At 32.4% G+C, this 21,131-nt stretch overlaps 1 protein-coding gene across 1 annotated transcript; it reads right to left on the bottom strand.

The window, feature by feature from the left end:
- Positions 1-14: 14 nt before the first annotated feature.
- On the bottom strand, positions 15-20,948 carry LOC111701708 (ATP-dependent RNA helicase DHX8). The gene is made up of 27 exons (XM_023473110.1): positions 20,071-20,948; positions 19,493-19,534; positions 18,599-19,272; positions 17,839-17,935; positions 17,331-17,542; positions 16,554-16,680; positions 15,581-15,643; positions 14,213-14,299; positions 13,128-13,253; positions 11,524-11,679; positions 11,203-11,399; positions 10,841-10,969; positions 10,194-10,347; positions 9,625-9,680; positions 9,153-9,223; positions 7,558-7,624; positions 7,392-7,459; positions 7,184-7,317; positions 5,601-5,737; positions 5,126-5,198; positions 4,693-4,804; positions 3,682-3,866; positions 3,112-3,188; positions 1,996-2,053; positions 1,484-1,560; positions 1,094-1,181; positions 15-360 (listed from the first exon to the last, which is right to left on the bottom strand). Exons 1-27 carry the CDS (start codon positions 20,113-20,115, stop codon positions 88-90), a joined length of 3,585 nt encoding a protein of 1,194 aa, XP_023328878.1. The 5' UTR covers positions 20,116-20,948; the 3' UTR covers positions 15-87.
- Positions 20,949-21,131: the final 183 nt, after the last annotated feature.

Here is a 21,131-nt window from a genome sequence, read left to right as displayed (position 1 = left end):
ATTCTTTCCCCTCCTGCAGTTCTACTTAACTATTCTCGTATTTTCATAATTATCAACATATAATCGAAAATAACATGGAATAATAATTTAATTTCGCCGTTTTCTTGTTCTTGAGATTCTCCAGGCGTTAGGTTCCTCGTACTTGTTGTGCAGAGGTTCAATCCTCTGAGTCTGCTTGAATTTAGAGAGTTTGGTCGGATCGGAGAATCGGAAAAATGCGGGAGCAAACTCGACCAACCACTTGGGGTCGATGGTGGTGACCTCTCTCATGTACTCTTTGGTGGTCTGGACAACCTCGTGGAAGACGACCCACTCGGGTTGACGGTGGAACAGGGCACTGCTTGGATGAATAGAAACCATCTAGAACAAGAAAATATTAGTTTTTTTACCTGAACAACTGTCCGTGATGAAACACTTCAAAAATTCTTAACAATGAATTAATCCTGCTAAATAATTATCATCAGAGCACATAATGTCAGCGTTGTCCATCATATGTAACGTAAGAGTATATGGATGATGGATTAGCTAGTTCCGATTTCCTAAAGAGAACTATCTAATCGCAAATATAACAGATGATCTAAAGTTTTCAGGGACCTGGACCAGACAGCCAGATATTGAGCTCTCCGGGTTTCCCGGCACTGTAATAATCATAGAATTCATCAATGTGTTTTTAACCCTTGTAAATGTATAATTATGTGCCTTATAAAATATTATTATTATTATTTTCGTACAAAACTTACTGAGCGTGTTATGAATAGATTTAAAATAGAAGCATTTCATTCTCGTATTATTTATCAGTGAGCACTCAACAAAGATCCGAGTATTTTCATGTGCGTCCACCAGACAGTTAAATATTTACCTGTGCGTCCACCAGACTGTTTGATATTTACCTTTTTGTCCACCAGACAGTTGGATATTTACCTGTTCGTTTACCAAATATACAGTTCTGAGTATTAACCAGTGCGTCCACCAGCTAGACAGTACTGAGTATTAACCTGTGCGTCCACCAGATATACAGTTCTGAGTATTTACCCATGCGTCCACAAAAGTTCTTAGTACTATCTGTGCGTCCATCTGAGTTCTGAGTATATACCTGTGCGTCCACCAAAGTTCTGTAACCCTCCTGGGGATCCTTCTTCGCTGCGTTCCTGAAGAACCCGGAGCAGATTGCTTTCTGGACTCTGGAAATATTGATCGATTGATTTTATTCTTGTATGCCCTCTTCATTTCTATCATTATTATCATTATTATAATTATTATAATTATTATAATTATCATAATTATCATAATTATCATTATTATCATTATTATCATTATTATCATTATTATCATTAGAATCTTTATCAAAGGACAATCCTGCATTTAATTATCCATCTTCTTCTACTTTTACCACATCTGATCATACTTTATCAAAATATTTGACCACCAAAGATCTTGAGACCTTTTCCGTTTACCACAATTAAACAAATCATAATTTGCTCACCTAGTGGTACTTTTACCACAGCTGACCACATCAAGCTTATGTCTGTCCATAATACCCAACAACTGTTTTCTCACGTCCTAGGAATAAAACATTGTTTGTTTTGAGTAAAATTCAGTCATGGATTTGGAATCCAGATCCATTGACACCAAAACATTTTAACTTGGTACGGATCCAAGTGGCAAAAATTCAACCTAAAGATTAAAAACAAACATTTTCTCTCCAAACACATTTTTATTGTTGGCTGATGAGATATAATTAAAATCTTTCTAATGATTGACTATCTGCATTAAGTAATCATGTTTCTGCATAAAAATACAAATGACCAAAGGAGAAGTTTTAGAAAATTGGTTTTTAGTATAAGAGGTTAGCAAAAGATAAAGAAATATTGTCGAGCTTTAACCGGATCCGGTTTTGAATATGGGTCCATTTTTTGCAGGAAGAATCATCTAAGTGAAATAAGCACTGATAAAATTCATTCATCCATCAGCTGATAAAGCTTCTAATATTTAAACTATTAACCATCTCTTCAGTGTTCTCTGCTGAACAAAGTTTTCATAACACCAAGCAGAACTAAAAAAACAGTTACTCATAAAAAAAATACAGGGTGAGTAAAAAAAAAGGGTGAATAGCTTGATCTTGCATATGATATAGAAATTTTTTTGTAACCTCATTGACAAATATGCATGAAATAAATTTTTAATTAGGTTGTTCGAAAGTCTCTGTAAAAAAATTCCGCGAAACTTCTTTTTACTCAAAATAAGATGAGTAGAAAAACAAAATTAGACGAGCAGAAAAACAAAATTAGATGAGTAGAAAAACAAAATTAGATGAGTAGAAAAACAAAATTAGATGAGTAGAAAAACAAAATTAGACGAGTAGAAAAACAAAAGCGCTGAAATGTTATTTCTGTCACACACTAAAATCTTAAACAGGTCCTGATCAGATGAGTAGTTTCGGAGAAAATGCGCGAATTAAATTCATAAAATTCGCAATTATTTCTAACTTTTTTTATAGTAGAACTTTTTCAGATGGTCAAAATGTCTATATTAAAATAATAAGAAAATACGCATAAAAGAGTTTATTATTAAAATATTAAAATATACAAGAAGAAATGAATTAAGTTTCGCGCCTTTTCTCTGAAACTTCTTACCTAATCTAATTTAAGATATTAATGTGTGACAGAAATAACATATTCCAACACTTTTGTTTTCCTACTTATCTACCCAGATTGAAATATATTTTCAATAAATGTGAAACTAACATCTACTTTTTTTACTCTACGGAGGTTTGGTCCATCACCATCACCGAATTTTTAAAGTACAAAAAAAGTATTGTTAAATTATAAGCAAGATCTTGCTATTCACCTTTTTTTTTGGCTTAACCTGTATTGTATATAAACAAATAGATGAATAAAGCGTTTCAGGAAGTTTGTATTGAATTTTTGAAAGCCGGATCGCAAATGAATTTGAATTAATCAGATAAAAATAAAAAATGAATGAATAAATAAATATCAGTAAAAATTGCATGATGGGATAAATAATTAAATGATCAAATACTTGAATAAGTAAAATTATTGCCACAATGAGAAGTTGATAAATAAATAAAAAATAAAAAAATAAAAAGTTAACCTAAATTTATTATTTCTCCATGAATTATAGACTGCTAGTAGAGTAATATGATCTCCCTCTGCTTGATTAAATTTAGCCTGAACACAATTAATTAATTCTATTGTTTTTTAACGGTGAAATTTACATAGTATAAAGTGGGAACCCGGGTTCTCAGTTAAACTACTAACTTTCCGTGAGGTTTAACTTCACAGAAACATTGGATAGAAATAATATTATCCGATTCATAACTTATTAACTAATCCTATTTGGAAGATGGAGAATTACTTCACAAGTATCAAGTATCAAGTAAGTATTCATGATCTTTAACCTCATGATAGCTTATTGAAGGTAAAATTTTAAAATTCAATTATTTGAAGAGCTAGAAGTAGTTGAACTAAATAACCCCACAAGTTCAACCAGTTCTCTTTTGCGCCAGATCAGGTGGTTCAATTTAGTCTACGTGGTTCAAACTTCTTCTAACAAATTCATTAATTTCAGTCCCTGGTTATTCTTTAATTTGTTGTCTTCCTGTGCATTCAAAATAAAAATGGCGTCTACAACTTGATTTTTGTATATTAATGTCGTCTTCACCTTTTTCTGATCCGCTATCTGCTGTTTCTCCTTGGGTCGATAGAATACATTCTGAACTGAGAGCATAGACACGATGGTTAGAATCTCGTCGGAGCACTGAATGTTCACGGCCATGATCAACATCTTCGCTAGATTAGGCTCCAGGGGGAATTCGGCCATTCGACGACCTAACCGGGTCAACAGGCCTAAACAGATAAAAACATGATCAATATTGCAATCCACTTTAATTTTTTGCTCAGCCGTTAAAGTCATGTTCTCATTTTAAAAAATAGTCAGACTGTAAATATTAATGCAAGGATTGCTTGAGGTATTCTTCATACAGGCTGGAGGTTTAATTCCTTCACAAACTCGAGGGGTTTTAGTCCGGATCTTTGTGTATTTGTATCAACTTATTTTCTTAAAAATCATATCCCCCCACCCATTTTTTCGCTGAACTGGGGAAATTCTATGACTTTAATGGAAAAATAAACAAATTTAGGATAAACATTGTTAGAAAGGATACAAGAATATACACCCCTAATTTATATTCGCATTTCTTACGAGCTATGTTCGAGATGAGATATGATGAAAGTCCCATGATATTTTATGTGATTAATGGTATCTCAAGGTTGAACAAAAACATAGATTATTTTTAGTTTGGGACAATTTAAAGAAATACTGAATTCAATGAGATAATGAGGCTTAAATTTACAATGAAAATTGTACGCTTAACAGTGAAAAAGGAATAATTTACAATGAACAATGAACAATTAATGATTGACAATGAATCATGAATACTTAACAAGTAATCATGGATACTTGACAAGTAATCATGAATACTTAACAAGTAATCATAATTACTTAACAAGTAACCATGAATACTTAACAAGTAATCATGAATACTTAACAAGTAATCATGAATACTTAACAAGTAATCATGATTACTTAGCCATGGCCAATTAACCAGTTGACAATGGACAATGAACAAAGAATAGCTAACAATAATGAAATATCTAATTATCTAACTGTAACCTTCATCATCTAGAGCTGAGAGTGTATGAAGTAGTTCTAGAGCATGAATCATTGCTTCCACAGGAGGTGCATCCATGAAATCAAACCCTATCAAGTCATTTATTCCCATTGCCTAGACAAACAATACATACATATATTTTACAATATAAATTATCATGTCAAGTCCCATCCTTTCATTTTTGAGTTTGATGCAACATTTTAAACTGAAAATAAAATATATAAATTAAAAGGGGGAGGGTGGGGAAGCGGAGAATAAAATGTTGTGAAATATTAGACAAAAATCCGGCTGCAATTATTTTTACAGAAACCTACCGTAGTAAAATATATAATATTTAATAGTAAACTAAGTATGTGAAACATTAATTAAATTTTTGAATTTAGAATCCTTCAAACACATTAAAAATATGATATTTGCATGTCACCAAGTATCTACCTTAAGTTGAAGAAGAGTTGAAGCAAGATTTGTTCGCTGAATCTCAGGAACCGGGGTTGGTAACATCTCATCTCTAACATTTTATTCATCAATAATATCATGCTTTTCCTCATTACTATCATTGTTTTCCTCATTAATATTATTGTTTTCCTCATTAATATCATTCTTTTCCTCATAACTATCATTGTTTTCGTCCTTTAAGTATTATTGTTTTCGTCATAAATATCATTGTTTCATTGAAAATATAATTTTTATCATCAATTTCATCATTTTAATCATCCATTAATAATACCACCTAATTGATACTATCATGATTAAGATTATAATCAATTCATAATTTCCTTAATTATTATCAATACTTCTAATCAAAAAGCAAAAATCAATTGAAACTAAAAAACATTAAATATTTTCAATTTTCAGAAACAAAATATCAACAAATAAAATGTATCAAATTCCAGATAATCCTTAAACTAGCCTGTACGCTCGCTCTGTATACAATCTATAGGTTTTGCCCGGTCCGGTTCGACCGGCACGACCCGCCCTCTGCTTGGCCGCTGCCTGGGATATAGGGGTCACAACCAGGGAGTCCATTCCAGTCTTACTGTTGTAAACCTAGGATTATAAAAAGATTCTTTTTGGACAGAAATTGTTATCAAGTTTCTGAGATAATGAACAGGATTGTCAAAGAAAGGATGAAACTTCAGAGACGACTGCAATCTTTTTTTCCCTGCAAAATTAGCGTTTTTGTCAAATTATTTAGTATATCATTTTGTAAGATCTGAGGATCTTTTGTGAACTATTGTGATCAGGGTTTTCAATGTCGAGAAGTTCTCCAACTCGTTCTAAAGACAAACAAGTCAACATTGTAAGTGAACTTTTTAATTTATATAAATTTTAATGTTTTTCAACCTGGAGAAAAATTATTATTTAAAGCTAGTACTTTTAGTGTTGTATGCAATTAAAATAACCGGACTGATTTATTGTGTTTTCAGTTCACGGTTGAGTCCTGTATAAACTGACTACCTGAAATATATATAAGATATCAATCAAATTGAGGTGAGCCCTGAAAAGAAAGAGTTTATGCTTGCTCTTATGTTTGTAGCAAACTTGCCTGAGCCCGCGATTTAAAAAATTCGGCTCGAGCCGTAATTCCTTAACCCCGACTTTTAGACCCAATCTTAGTCTCAACTCTGACGACAGCTTGTGTCACGTGATTGACAGCTGCAAGATCTTCAGCTCGACTTAAGGAGTTAGGCCCAATGAGAATAAAACCGACCTTGATTGGTTTTAGTGGAGAATAAGGCTCAATGTTGCGTCTTGAGTCTAAAACTAAAGAATGCGCGAATTTTAAGTTCGTGGTTAAAAGTTCTGTAAAATAATGAATAGCTACTTCAGTATTAAACTTTCTCAATTTTAAATTTGAATTTCCCGGGAAAATCTGAACCAATCAGAGAAAAGGATTTACGGAGAATATTACATAACCATCGCTAATCAGCTGATTACGTAACCGAAAACAAAACATATTTCGAGTTATACAACCGTTTTTTGGGTTTACATGCAAAAATTAATTAATCTAAAACGTGAAATTTCTTTAACAAGGTTTTCACTTTTAAATATATCATAAAGTTGAATGCCACTTTCTCAGCTGAATGATGATTGAATAATAGACAAATAGGGAAAATGCAGGATTTTAAGATTTTAACCCTGTGTTTAAATTTTAACTCGTCAATTTCGGCGAGTTAAATATTTAACCACAGGCTTAAATATTTAACCTCACGGTTAAAGTTCAGGTTTAAATTAAGTCAGAAGTGGCATTTAACCATGAACTTAAAATTTAAGTCAAAAACTTTTCGTTCTTTAGTTTTAGACTCAGAGCCGTATTTTCCCGAATTTTTTAAATCGTGGGCTCAGGACTCCTATAGGTAAATCGAGCAAACGTTGTAAGGCTAACAACATTTAAAACAAAGACACAATTTCACCTTCAGATCGCTATATATAGAAGTCGTCATTGAAGTCTCAATTTTAGTTGATATCTCTGTAATTATTATTTATTACTACCTTCTGTTTGACAAAGCCAGGATCTATCACATAGAGAATGCCGTCGATGGTTAAACTAGTCTCGGCGATATTAGTCGCAATAACAACCTTCCTAGAACCAGGAGATGCTGGGTCGAAAATACGCGACTGCATTTCTAAACAGACAAAGTTTAGATAATAGTTTCGAGCAAAACTATGATTATATTTTTAGATGAGACAAGATAACTACCTGATGGCAGGGCACTGTACACCGGAAGTATGATTAGTTCAGGAACTTCTGGTCCCAACGATTTCATTCTAGAAAATGTATTTTTTTAATATGTAAGATTTTTAAGAACGTTAGATAACAAAAAAGTCCATTCTTTATATTTCTCATAATAAACAATCACACAAACCTTTCGAAGAGTACTTCACATGCTGTATCAATCTCCTCCTGTCCAGTTAAGAATAACAATACATCCCCTAAACAATCAATCAATCAATTGTAATCGAAAATTTAAATCAAAGAATATTTAAGTCAATAAATGGATCAATGAAAAAATTTTCAAATCAATGAAGCAATAAATTTTAATCACAGTTAATGAATTAATCATTAACAATAAAACAATGAAACAATTAATAAATTAATTAATCAAACAAAGGATCAAAAATAAATCAAAATAAAATAAAATAGATAATTAAAAATTAATGAACTGATCGATGAAACAATTAATCAATGAATTGATCAATGAATCTGTTACGCGAGCCATGCTGCGTTCATAAAGTCTATGTGATACCCCTGCGAATCTCTGAGTTCTCCCTGAGGATCTGTACAGAACGTATTGTAAAGAACTAGTTTTAGAAGCTGTTTACAGTCCGACTACGCATGCGCAAGTTTTCTGCGTGGAAGCGAGCAGATTCTACCTTAGTATATATTTGTATTTCATGTAAAGATCGTCGATTATTAAAACCGTGTGAGATTCTAGGACCACTGCGGTAATTATGCTTATATTTATATGAATCTTGATTATTTATGTTCGGTTATGGTTGATATCGTATAATGTAATGTATGGGTTCCTTGCCACAGTTTTTTAATGCCTGAGTGGATTTATTGCTGTATTTGTATGATTTGTCACTCAATGCTTTTTCTGTAGGCTTATAAAAGATTATTTAGATTGAAGACTCAGAGAAATAAACGTTCGGAACCTTATTATCATCCTTTTGTTATGGAGAGCGTTGAGAGAAGGAAGTCTTACAATCCTATCCAGAGAAATACCACTCGGTACTTATAAGTTTCATTAGGTCTTTAGGGAATTCGCTAAGTAGCGAAACAGAATCAATAAATCAATGAATTATTCGATGAATTATTAAATCAAACAATGGATAGAAAGCAGTTTGTTAATAATTAAAAATAAAATACTTGATAAAAAATCAATAAATTGATCAATAAATCAATGAATCATTGAATTGATCGATGAATTAATGAATCAATGAACTATTCGTTGAATTAACAAATCAATGAATTGATCAATAAATCAATTAATTGATCAACAAATCAATGAATTGATCAATAAATCAATGAATTGATTAATAAATCATTGAATCATTGAATTGATCGATGAATCAATGAATCAATGAACTATTCGTTGAATTAACAAATCAGTGAATTGATCAATAAATCAATGAATTGATCAAGAAATCAATTAATTGATCAATAAATCAATAAATTGATCAAGAAATCAATAAAGTTTATTAACGAATCAATAATTCAATGAATTGATCGATGAATTTATAAATCAAACAATGGATCGAAATCAGTTTGTTAATGAATCAAAATATAATCATTAATCAAGAAAATCAATGAATCAATCAATTAAATCAAACAAGGGATCAAAAGAACAAACATTGAATAAAATTAGATAATTTAATTAATAAATTAAACCATGAAAAAATCCGCAAATCAAGTAACTAAGCAGCAATAAAATGAAGATAATGTAAACCAGAAATATACCTGGAGGTTCGTTTAGATGAATCTGCATAACAGTAATAAGACTAGCATCCAAATAATCGGTCTCTGGTTCTCTGATATCAATCAATCAATCAATCAATCAATCAATCATTTATTCAATCAAACAATCATACAATCAATACAAAATAAACTTTAAAACAATAAGTAAAGTATAAAAGAACACTGCGCATTAACCAATCATCGAACTGTCGTTTATCCAATACAAATTCATTCATTTTAAATGTGTCAATCAATCAATCCATTGTTCATCTGAGGTTGCACTTGAATACAAAGTTTTCAATTTAAGCGTTTGTGAGAATACAATTAAAGAATAACTATGTCATCATTTGTCAATCAAAGGAGTGAAGGTACCACTCTATAAATTAAGGGTTCATTTAAATAACGTCTTTGGTATTGTTTAACTTAGTAAACCGATTCAAAAGTTTCCAGCTCTAATTTAAAAATTGTCTATTACCTGGTGTATAATATTTCTACAGGAAATGTTCTCCCAGGAATGGTAAAGATTGGAGCCTAAATAAGAAACAGCTTTCATTTAGAATTTATTATTTATTTTTCTTGAAATAGCATTCCNCCACTATTTCTGTTAGTTTTCAAGGTTGTTAATTTTATTTTAAACTAGCCTGGGAACCAAGCTTTACCTGGATGACAAACTTTCGCTTTAAAAGTCAACCAAGCCAACTTGGAATTAGAAAACTAAGCTAATAACATTCCCATAGTTCTACTAAGTTCCTCGATCCAAATTTGAGGCAAATCAGTCAAAGGGTTCCCGAGTTTTTGTCGGACAAAGACAAAAACAAACAAACAGACATTAGTACTTTCGGACTTCTTTTTATCACAAGTGCTTTAACAAAAATGACTGAGAAAATTAAATTGTCCTTTTTTATTTTTAAATATCGATTTTTTAAATTTATGACTTACAATATCATAAACATCTGAACTAGACATGTGAGTACTACACCAGTGAGCAATGAAATGCCCGTCCAAAGAAGTGTATCTTTTAAAGTTTACAATGAACTGTTCTACCTCGAAGAAGTACTCTGAGAATTTGACCGCGTCTAGGGTAGCGGAGGTTACAATAAGCTTGAGTTCTGGTCTCGCCTTCACAGCCTTCTTGAGGAGACCGAACAGCACATCTGTGTGGATTGTACGTTCGTGGGCCTCGTCCAACATTATACAACTTAATTAAAAACTAAATTTATTTTCAACTTACCATAAATTCAAGAACAAAGACACAAACAAGTCTAAATGTAATTACTTTCGTCAAGAACAATTCAAGATCAAGTCAAGATCAAGTCAAGAAAAACTCAAGAACAAGTCAAAAACAAGTCAAGATCAAGTCAAGAACAAGTCAAAAACAAGTCAAGAACAAGTCAAGACCAAGTTAAGAACAAGTCAAGATCAAGTCAAGATAAAATCCAGTTAAGATCCAGTTAAGATCCAAAGATCCAGTCAAGTTCCAGTCAAGATCCAGTCAAGATCCAGTCAAGATCAATTCAAGATCCAGTCAAGATCAAGTCAAGATCCAGTCAAGATCAAGTTAAGATCAAGATCAAGTCAAGATCAATTCAAGATCTAGTCAAGTCAAGGCAACGCCAACAAGAAGGGAAATCTAACTTATTCAGGTGAACTTTAACCTTAAGTCGAGATAAAATCCATCAAGATGATCCCACCTGTAAGTTCCCATCTCTGAGTCTATAAGAGCTTCCCTGAGAAGCATACCGTCTGTCATGTACTTAATAATAGTCTCTGGTGTTGTACAGTCCTCAAAACGAATCGTGTATCCAACCTCTTGTCCCAATCTGCAAAGTAGTAGTATTTACACAAAATTCCTATAATAAAAAATAGAAAAAAAGATCTACATTCAAACTTTTTAACACAAAAACTGAATGCTCAGACGCTTACTTAAAAATGTACGGAATTTAAAATTTATACGGTATCAGATACCCAATCCTATAAAGTTGATAACATCTAATTTTTGATTTTAAAAAAGTGAACTTGATTCCTTTGTCTATATTTATATTAAGATTGATACCTGCAACCAAACTCCTCAGCTACTCTCTTAGCAACTGACATTGCGGCAACTCTTCTGGGTTGCGTACACCCAATCTTTCCCCGCATTGTGAACCCCGCCTCAGCGATGTACTGCGTCATTTGCGTAGTTTTCCCACTTCCTGTTTCCCCGACAACAATCAGAATCTGGTTTTCAGTTATCGCTTTGATTAACTCGTCCTATAATAATTTATGAAAAGATAGGCTTTTATTTTTTACTCTTTTTCGGATAAACTGTTCAGTGTACAGTGTTGACAGATTACTTAATAAAAGTTTTAAACACCAACGAAAATGTAGAACCAACCTTAAGTTTATATATAGGAAGTGATTGCCTCTGATCCAGGATTGACATACTAGTTTTCTTCCCGTAGGATCCCTTCGATCCTCCAATAATACTTTTCTTCCACTCCGGCATATCCTGGAAGGGGTTGGGTTTGGCATCCTGACCAGCGTTCTGACCCTGTAGAAACAAATTTTATTATTATCAATCAACATATTGAAAAAAATAACAAATCCTCAAGCTTATAAAGGAAGCCAGGACTGTAAGTTTACTATACACTGTACAGTGTACACACTTTAAGAAGTTTACTTAATGAACCTAAATCTAAAATTTCAAATCACTATGGAGATGGTTTATGATGAGACCTGAGCATTTTTCTATTTTCCAAAAAAGAAATTCTTCTAATGTTCCCCATGGAATCCTACCTCAAGTAGTGATGGGCCTAAAGTTGGGTCGTTTTTTGTCTCTTTTTTCTTTAAATGTCAAACTTTGGCAAGAGGCAAATATCGTAAAATTTTAACCCTGACAGAAGATTCATGCACAAAACGACCTGGTTTTTTAGGATCAAGATAATGCAGAATTTAAGGAAAACAAACTTAAAGATAATACAGTTTGAAATCTTAAAGTTTCAATAAATTTTATTTTATCCAAAACGATTAACAACACTATCCCGAAGTAAGTACAGGGTGGCCAAAACTTTTTTGAACAAATCCGTACAAAAATCCGTACATTTTCAAAAGAAATCCGTACAATCCGTACAATTTTCGAAAAAAAATACGTACAATCCGTACAATTTTTTTTTTAAATCCGTACAATCCGTACATTTTTTTAAACCAATCCGTACATTTTTATAAAAATCCGTACATTTTTTTTAAAAATCTGTACAATCAGTTCAATTTTCGAAAAAAATCCCATTTTTGAAAAAACCATTAAAATTCAATTTTTCATTCATTGTCCTTTGTGTTCAGTTCATGTAAGAGGGTTTAAACTTCTTCAGCAAGAATCAATCTGTAAAAAATTGGCTTCATACATATAAACAAACTAAATACTGGGTACATGATACTAGGTGCATGATACTGGATACTGGATACATGATACAGGGTACATGATACAGGATACTAAGTACTTATGGAACATATTCTCAAATAAACACTTCTTGAACATATCTCGAAAATTATGAATGAATTTTGATTGTCAATTGAAACATTAATCAATCTAATATTATTTAGAATGCAGAAAATAAGTTAAACTAACTTCATTTTGACGAGAATTTTTTTTAATTTTCATGAAAAATTGGCTGAAATGAGTGAAAATTTAAAAAAAACGGTGTATTTTCCAGGATAAAAATCCGTACAATCCGTACAATTTAAAAACAAATCCGTACAATCCGTACAATCCGTACAATTTTAGGGTTAAACAAAACAATCCGTACAATCCGTACATTTTGGCCACCCTGTAAGTAACCAGAGACCGAATTTAAAGAATTTCAGCCGCAGCTTAAATATGGTTGGGTTCACTTGAAATTGTATTCAATGTTTTAAGATTTAAGCCGGCGCTAAATTGAAACCGGTTTTAAGCGGATTTGAGACGCGGCTCAAATTCATTAAATTCGGACTCAGTTTGCCTACCTGGTACTCAGTAACTCCGTGTGGCATGGGATCATTCCAATTCTTTGTGGAGCCTGTTGGAGCCTCACTGTCCGCAGCTTGCCGGTCAACCATCTTCTGCTCCCTTCGCTCCTTAGCCAGAGCTCCCTACATTCATATATATTAATAAAAAACTTATGATTTTATTCGGATTTATATCTGAATGAAAATAGAAAAACAAATTAATTGAACTTTTTTAAGCGTCAGACTAAAGAGATGTAAAAAGTGACATACAAGATTCACAACGGTAACATTAAAATCAAGTAAGATATCCATGATTTATTTCTACAGAAAAAGGAGAAAAATATAAAAATGCAACACTTTTATCCGGGAAAAGTAATTACTAAATATTTGCGACTGCGTTGCTGATAAATGGATTTACTAGCTCTGATAAGAGGGGAAATTAATAAATAGTTGCTTTCAAAATAACAATTGAACCAGAACAGAAACCAAAAAATATCAATTTTTTTCAAATGTCGAAAAAATTACGAGTTTTGAAATAACACTGCTAAAGTTTTCACTCCGATTTAATATTTTATATTTGTAACGTTGTAACGTGGTCGGAAAATCTACAAAATTAGCAAGAACAGTATTTTATTGTTACAGAAAATATCAATCATTCTGGCCTTTAAGGACATCTTTGAATTGTGAGATAGTGTCGGTGGTTTTCATAATTCCGAAAATAAAGTTATACTTGTAATTTCAATATTGGTAAAGAAATAAGAATGTATTCTTAATTCCGAAACTAAGGTTATACGTGTATTTTCAATATTGGTAAAGAATCTGTTCTTAATTCCGAAAATAAGGTTATACGTGTATTTTTAATATTGGTAGAATGTGTTTTTAATTCCGAAACTAAGGTTATACGTGTATTTTTAATATTGGTAGAATGTGTTTTTAATTCCGAAACTAAGGTTATATGTGTATTTTCTATATTGGTAAAGAATGTGTTCATAATTCCGAAACTAAGGTTATATGTGTATTTTAAATATTGGTAAAGAATGTGTTCTGAATTCCGAAAATAAGGTTAAAAGTGTATTTAAAAAAAGTTAACCTTTGATGTTTACCTGCATCATGGCAGCCTGGGCTAAAGATCCATCAGGATTCTTGACAATACGAACTGGAGATAGATTATTCATCATCCGTCCTTGTCCCTGAATATAAAATGATTATTCATCATCCGTTCTTGTCCCTGTATATATAATGATTATTCATCATCCGTCCTTGTCCCTGTATATATCATGATTATTCATCATCCGTCCTTGTCCCTGTATATATAATGATTATTCATCATCCGTCCTTGTCCCTGAATATATCATGATTATTCATCATCCGTCCTTGTCCCTGTATATATCATGATTATTCATCATCCGTCCTTGTCCCTGTATATATCATGATTATTTGTCGTAGTTATTACAGTGCTTAGGATCCGGATCAGTTGGCTCCGCAACATTTTGACTTCGTGGATCTGGATCCGGATCCAAGTGGCAAAATTTGCAAACACAATCTTTTGCTCTCAAAAGTTAAATCTGAGCTGCTGAACAAAGAGATTTTCAAAAATTTCCTCATAGTTCATCTAGTTTGCGCTAAACCGAAAAAAAGTAGAAGAAAAAATATTTAAAAATTTTTATTCTGTTCTGAAAATCAGAAAATCTTAAAGAAATGTTAGTGGCCTGGATTCAGATACATTTTTGCAAATCCGCATCCAAATTAAATGGATCCTAAGCACTGGACTATTTAAGAAGATTCGGGAAACGACATTTTTTGGTGGCGAGACCTTTAATTCGTCAAAACAGAAAACTTTCATACGATTTTCATTTTTTTTATTTGTTATGATAAATGAATTGTTAAGAATTTGTTTTATAATGGGTTTATATAAATATATCCATCCCTGGCTTCATAATTATTTTATATACAACCCTTGATCTTTCTTTTCAAGGTGGATAGAGGTGTTTTTGTCATTAATTTTTCCATCAATTAGTCTTATAGGATCCTGTTCTAAACATTTATTGGGTTTTTGGCCATCTTATATCTGATTGTGTAGGTTAATTTTGGCCATCTTATATCTGATTGTGTAGGTTAATTTTGGTCATCTTATATCTGATTGTGTAGGTTAATTTTGGTCATCTTATATCTGATTGTGTAGGTTAAATTTGGCCATCTTATATCTGACTGTGTAGGTTAATTTAGGCCATCTTATATCCGATTGTGAGGTTAACTTTGGCCATCTTATATCTGATTGTGTAGGTTAATTATGGGCATCTTATATCTGATTTTGTAGGTTAAATTTGATTTTTACCATCTTATTAACATTTAACACCCTTTACACTTGGCAAGTGACGTGGAAATCAAAACTGGAGCTCAACGTAGCAAAGGACATGATACATTGACTGTAGGTTTAATGATAAAAATAATAATAATAATAATGATAATACCTTGAGAAAGGGAGCCTCGTCTTCAACCAATTCAATTTCTAGATCTTGCTCGTCATCATCTTCCTGTTAAATAATAAATATATTTTTCAAAATTTTTTTATTTTCAACTTTTCTAAATGTTTGTAAGATCTGTGGATCTTTATAAACTAATGTGTGTTCAGGGTGTTCAAAGTCGAGAAGTTCTCCAGCTTGTCCTACAGAGAACCCCTATCTTCAAGCAACTAATCCTGCAAATCTCTACAAATACATTGAATCTACCATTATCTATCTTACCATTCAAACTACCAATCTAAGATTTTGATGTAAACCTTTCTGAAGCCTATTTTATATTCTCTCTGTGAGAAAGTTAAAACTTGAGAAGGATATTTGAAGATACACATAAAGATCTCAACTCAACTCTATAAAGCTCATATTTAGTTCTTGTACCCGAGACTGTGGTGCATTCTAAACACTAAAGGCTACAAACCTCCGGACAAATCAACATTGTAAGTGAATTTTTCTATTTATTTAAAATTAAGTATTTGTTATATAAAATTGAATGTTTTACCTGGAGAAAGTTTTATTTTTAAAGGCTAGAATTCTGTTTTATTGTAAAATTAATTAACCCTAGACTGATTTATTGTGTTTTCAGTTCACGGTTGAGTCCTGTATAAACTGCCTACCTGAAATATATACATAAGATTTAATCAGTGCAAATAGAGGTGAGCCGAAGAGAAAGAGTTCATGCTCGCTCTTATGTTTGTAGTTATTACCTGGTTCCTAAAGGTAAAATTGAGCACAATGTTCAAAAAGAAACTTCAGTAGATTCTAATCCTTAAGGTTGGAATGTAAAATTACAGTTTTAATTTGATTTAAATCATTTGATTTCTTAGATCTTTTCTCAGTAGTATATTATTAAAAGAATTACCCACCTGCACCAGGGGTGGGGTTGACGCTTTTGCCCAAACTGGACTAATCCTGTCAATGCACTGACCTTGTGTAGTAATCCTGTTTCCTCGTCGAAATCCGGGAGTTCACTCTTATCAATAACATTGGCGGCCATCATCTGCTGGAGCTCCCACCTCTCAGGGGAAGAGATTCGGGTCACCTTCTTCTTATGTCTGAAATATCATTTCTCAAATATGTTTTTTATAACTATAAAAGGCGCATAGAAGATAAACCCTAAAAAATTGATTTTTTTGGTTTTCCCATAAATACGGTGTTTTCCTCAAATATTATATTCGTTTTATTACTAAAAGTCAAAAAAAAACATCGTTTTATACATTTTTGATAATGTTGCCAACCAGGTAAACATATTTTTTCCAAAAATTTTAGATTTAGAGACAAATAAAACCTAAAGCTCTTGCTTTTTGACATCGCTAGGGAACATTTTTTTACACAACACATTTACATTTACATTATTTTGTATACAGATCTTAAAAAAGCATGGAATCTCAACATAATCATATAAAGTGATATATATTATTAAATATACGTGTAAGACTAGTTCATAATGGTTAAAAAATAATTTCTATGTTTTGAAGCTTTGGGGGAAAAAAAGAAAGGAAAATTGCTTGCAACATGAAGTTTTAGTTCATTTCATTTCTCAACAAAAATCATTTATTTCCCTTCCTAAAAGACCTACTAAGGCGATAAAAAATTTAAAATTTTTATACCGCTTCGGGTGGGTGGGGTCTGGGGGAGATATTTCTCAAGACAAGCAATGTGGGCCGTAATGCCTATTGCATATGTCTATATAAACTCAAGATACCTGTAATCATCGTCGTCGAGAACAACAGCCTCGTGATTCTCTCCTAGGAAATCCAAGGGTCTCTCAGGGTTCCTAAGGTTGAGGTCAGCCTCCCTAGTTCCTCCTGGGACCCTGTTGTTCCCTGTAGGGTTGAGATCCTCTCCAGTCTCCTGATCTACATCCTTCATGGACAAGGAGATCTTGCTACCCGAGGTGATACTCAACACCTTCACCTAGACACAGCTCAGGTCAGAGTTCAATATTCAGCGTTGGTTCTTGGAGTAATTGATGGATACATTCTTGTTTTCATTTCTAAAATTTGCTTTCAAATTTTATCTGTTGCAGAGTTAAGAACGGAAATTGACAGAATTTGCCTTTGTTCAAGATATAAAATTTGGACCAAGCAGTTCTTCAAAAAAAAATTTTGCAGAGAAAGAACTAAAATTAACAGAGTTAGTTTTTTTTTCAAATTATAAAATGTTTAGACCAAGAATCTCTTCAAAATTAGAAATAAAGTTATATTTTGTACCTTGACAGTTTGTCCCTTCAGAACAACCTCCTCGACTGATTTAACTCTTCCTTCTCTTCTCAGCTGAGAAATATGTACAAGCCCCTCAGCTTTCTTTCTAGAATATATTTCAGAATAAAACTTTATAAATAATCTCGAAAAATGGAAAAATAAATATATTCTTAGAATTTCATCCCAAAGCAATTATAAATATTTTACTTAAGTTCAGGGGTATATATTTTTCTGAAAATATGACCTATCATTGGGTTTAGGGGAAAAAATTAAGAAAAAAGAAAAAAAAAGGGGAAAGGAAGGGGAAAAAAAGGGAAGAGAAAAGGGGGAAAAAGGGAAGAGAAAAGGGGGAAAAAGGGAAGGGAAAAGGGGAAGAGGGAAGGCACAAATGGGAAGAGGGAAGGGAAAAATAGGAAGAGAGAACGGAAAAATGGGAAGAGGGAAGAGAAAAATGGGAAGAGGGAAAGGAAAAAGGTGAAGAAGGAAAGGAAAAGTGGCAATAGGGAAGGGTATGGGACAAATGGGAAGGGAAAAGGGGAAAGAGGGTAGGGAAAGAGGGAAGGGTAGGCAAACGGGGGAAAAAGGAAGGAAAAGAAAAAAAGAAGAAAAAAAAAATTTAAAAACAGTATCAGAAATGCTTTAAAAAACTCAAGGGGGGCCTTGAAGTTTACCTTTTTAGGCACAAATGTGATTCTCACAACTTATATACACCCCTGCTTTCGTTTTAAAAAAATAAGCATTAAATTTCAAATTAAGAAGTTGTGTTTACCTGAATCCTTCTAGCGCCACGAAGCATCCAAAATTAGTGATATTCTGAACCTTCCCGGTATAAACTCGGAACAGTTCTGGTCCTTCGGCCATCTCCTTCTTTGCCAACAGCTTCCGCTGCTCCTCAAGCTTTTTCCGGTCTCTGCTGGAGCTTCGACTCCGCCGACGCTTCCGGTCTCTGCTTCGACTTCTCCTTCTTTCCCTACTTCTGCTTCTGTTCCTATACCTGTCCCTGCTACCACTTCTACTCTTCTTTCTTTTCTTCTTCTTTCGTTTCTTTTCTCTAGAATCTGATCTTGATCTCGATCTTGACGGAGTTAATGATCTTCGCGGTCTTTCTTTAACATTTTCCTTGACCTTTGACGGAGCCATAGATTCCAAAAAGGACATGACGTCATCGACATCAGGTCCCCGACTTTCTTTCACCACTTCCGGTTTCTTCGCGTCGTCCGGAAGTGCCAGAAACGGCAACTGTTCTCTCAAATAGTCAAAATTTCCCCCGCCATTTCTAGATTCATTTTCCTTTCCTTTCTTCGGCATCATGTGATTGATGATCCTGAGCAGATTCTCAATGAACGAATCCGCGAACTCGGCGCCGTTCTCCAATAACGATTTCTTGAACCCATCGAAATTTGGATTCTTCTGCGCCAGGTCTATGATAAACTCAGCTAGATCCTATGGGTCAACATATAATTTATCAAAATCAAATCAAATCAATTGATATGAGAAACAAAACTGAACATTTTTAAATGTCATTATAAAATTGTGTAATTAACGTGTAATTGAAGTAATGTAAAGCATTTTTTCTCATTTTGAATGCCAAATATTATTTTTAAAAAATTGAGCTTACATAAAATAAGAAATGAGAAAAAATATTTAGTTTTATAATGTTTTCCTTATCATTCATGGAGTAGTGATTGTCCAACTCCGTACATACCTTAATTAAATGAATAGATGAATAGATGAATAGATGAAAGGATGAATAGAAGAATAGATGAATAGATAAATAGATGAGTAACCTCATTGAAACATGTAATATTATACATGAATAGAGCGGAAACAATTATGAATATTTGTTTATCACTGAATAGAATAGATGAATGTGTGAATAGATGAATAGATGAATAGTTGAATGAATAGACGAATTGAAGAAAATGAAAGTAACCCTCATTGAACCATGTAATATTATTCAATATACATAAATAGAGCGGAAATATTTTTGTATATTTGTTTATCACTGGTTTGAAACAATTCATAATTTCACAACATAAAATATTCCACTTTCATATACTCCCCCCCCCCCCCCCCCCCCCCCGCTTTAACTAATAATATAAAACAGGATTAATTTTTAACTATCAGAAGATGAGTTATCAATAAGCTAAATTTAGACATCTTATATCATGATATACTAGAACATTCATCAAGAAGAGTCAATGCAAAATCAAAACACCTTCAAGACACAAGAATACTTACTTTAGAGACAAGAGATAGATGTTCTAAACGTCGTAGTTCATCCATTTTATCTGAATAAATCAATTAATCAATTAGGCAGCGTGTCACAACATGTATATACATTTTACAACTAGTGGTTAATTTATCTACAGGGTGGGATTCTAGATTCAAGTTGATGCTTTTGTAATCTGAATATTATTTTACCACCCTGTAGATAAAGTGTAAATAAATAATTTGATGAAAAATTAATCACAGAATAAAAATAGTGAATATGTTTAGCATCCAGCAACCCCCCTCCCCTTTCGATGCATGTTAAAGATATCCAGTCTGAAATGCAATTTTACACAGGGATAAATTAATAAATTTTTCAATAAGCTCTTACAATCAATTCAGATCTTTGAAGTTACACAACCAAAGATGATAAAAAACAAACATGACGAAAATAACTTTCATTCAGTTAGATTTAAAATTCATGAAAACATAATTGTTCTTATTAAATATTATAAATTATAAAAAGTTCACAAAACCAGGCAGGCGTATACTTTTTAAGAACCCCCCTTCCCATTTTTGATAAGGAGACTTTTAACATTTCTAAGAGACTTTTTTTATAAAAAAAAACTAGAAGAACATTTAAATATTAATTTCTTCAACATCTCTTGCTAAGCTTGTGATGGTTGCAGATCAAGCTGATTTGGAAGAAAGACGACCGCTTATCATTAAAAAAATGTTAAATAAAAAATCGTCTTAAAATTGTTGACTTAAAAATACCAGAAACAATGCCTTTATTAGAAAAAACTATGCAGTGATACAAGATAAAATAAATTTCAATAATAAAAACAATAGATTTTTTAAACATAGTATTCGAGTATTTCCAGATGAAAATTGGACTCAAGTGTTGACTAAGAATGATAAAGAATTAAAGGATAAAAATAATTGAAATCTTTTTTTGAATTTTTTTGGATTTCTTTTAAGCTATTGATGAAATTAAAAGCGGGTAATGGGTGTAAAGTTAATGGAGCAGAAATAAGAAAAAAGAAGCAAATAAATTTTAATCAAAATGAGAATTTTATTTGAGGAGGGGG

This window comes from Eurytemora carolleeae, unplaced genomic scaffold (assembly GCF_000591075.1).
Source record: "Eurytemora carolleeae unplaced genomic scaffold, Eaff_2.0 scaffold387, whole genome shotgun sequence".
NCBI classification, from domain to species: Eukaryota; Metazoa; Arthropoda; class Copepoda; order Calanoida; family Temoridae; genus Eurytemora; species Eurytemora carolleeae.
The sequence above is the reverse complement of the archived record's forward strand: the minus strand, read 5'-3'. Positions and strand labels throughout refer to the sequence as shown.

Coding starts and splice junctions, on each gene's coding strand:
- LOC111701708 (XM_023473110.1), bottom strand. CDS start 20,115: ATGGATGAACTACGACGTTTAGAACATCTATCTCTTGTCTCTAAA. Junction 4,805..5,125: donor CAACTCTTCTTCAACTTAAG/GTAGATACTTGG, acceptor TTGTTTGTCTAG/GCAATGGGAATAAATGACTT. Junction 361..1,093: donor GAACTTTGGTGGACGCACAG/GTATATACTCAG, acceptor TTCTTGTTCTAG/ATGGTTTCTATTCATCCAAG.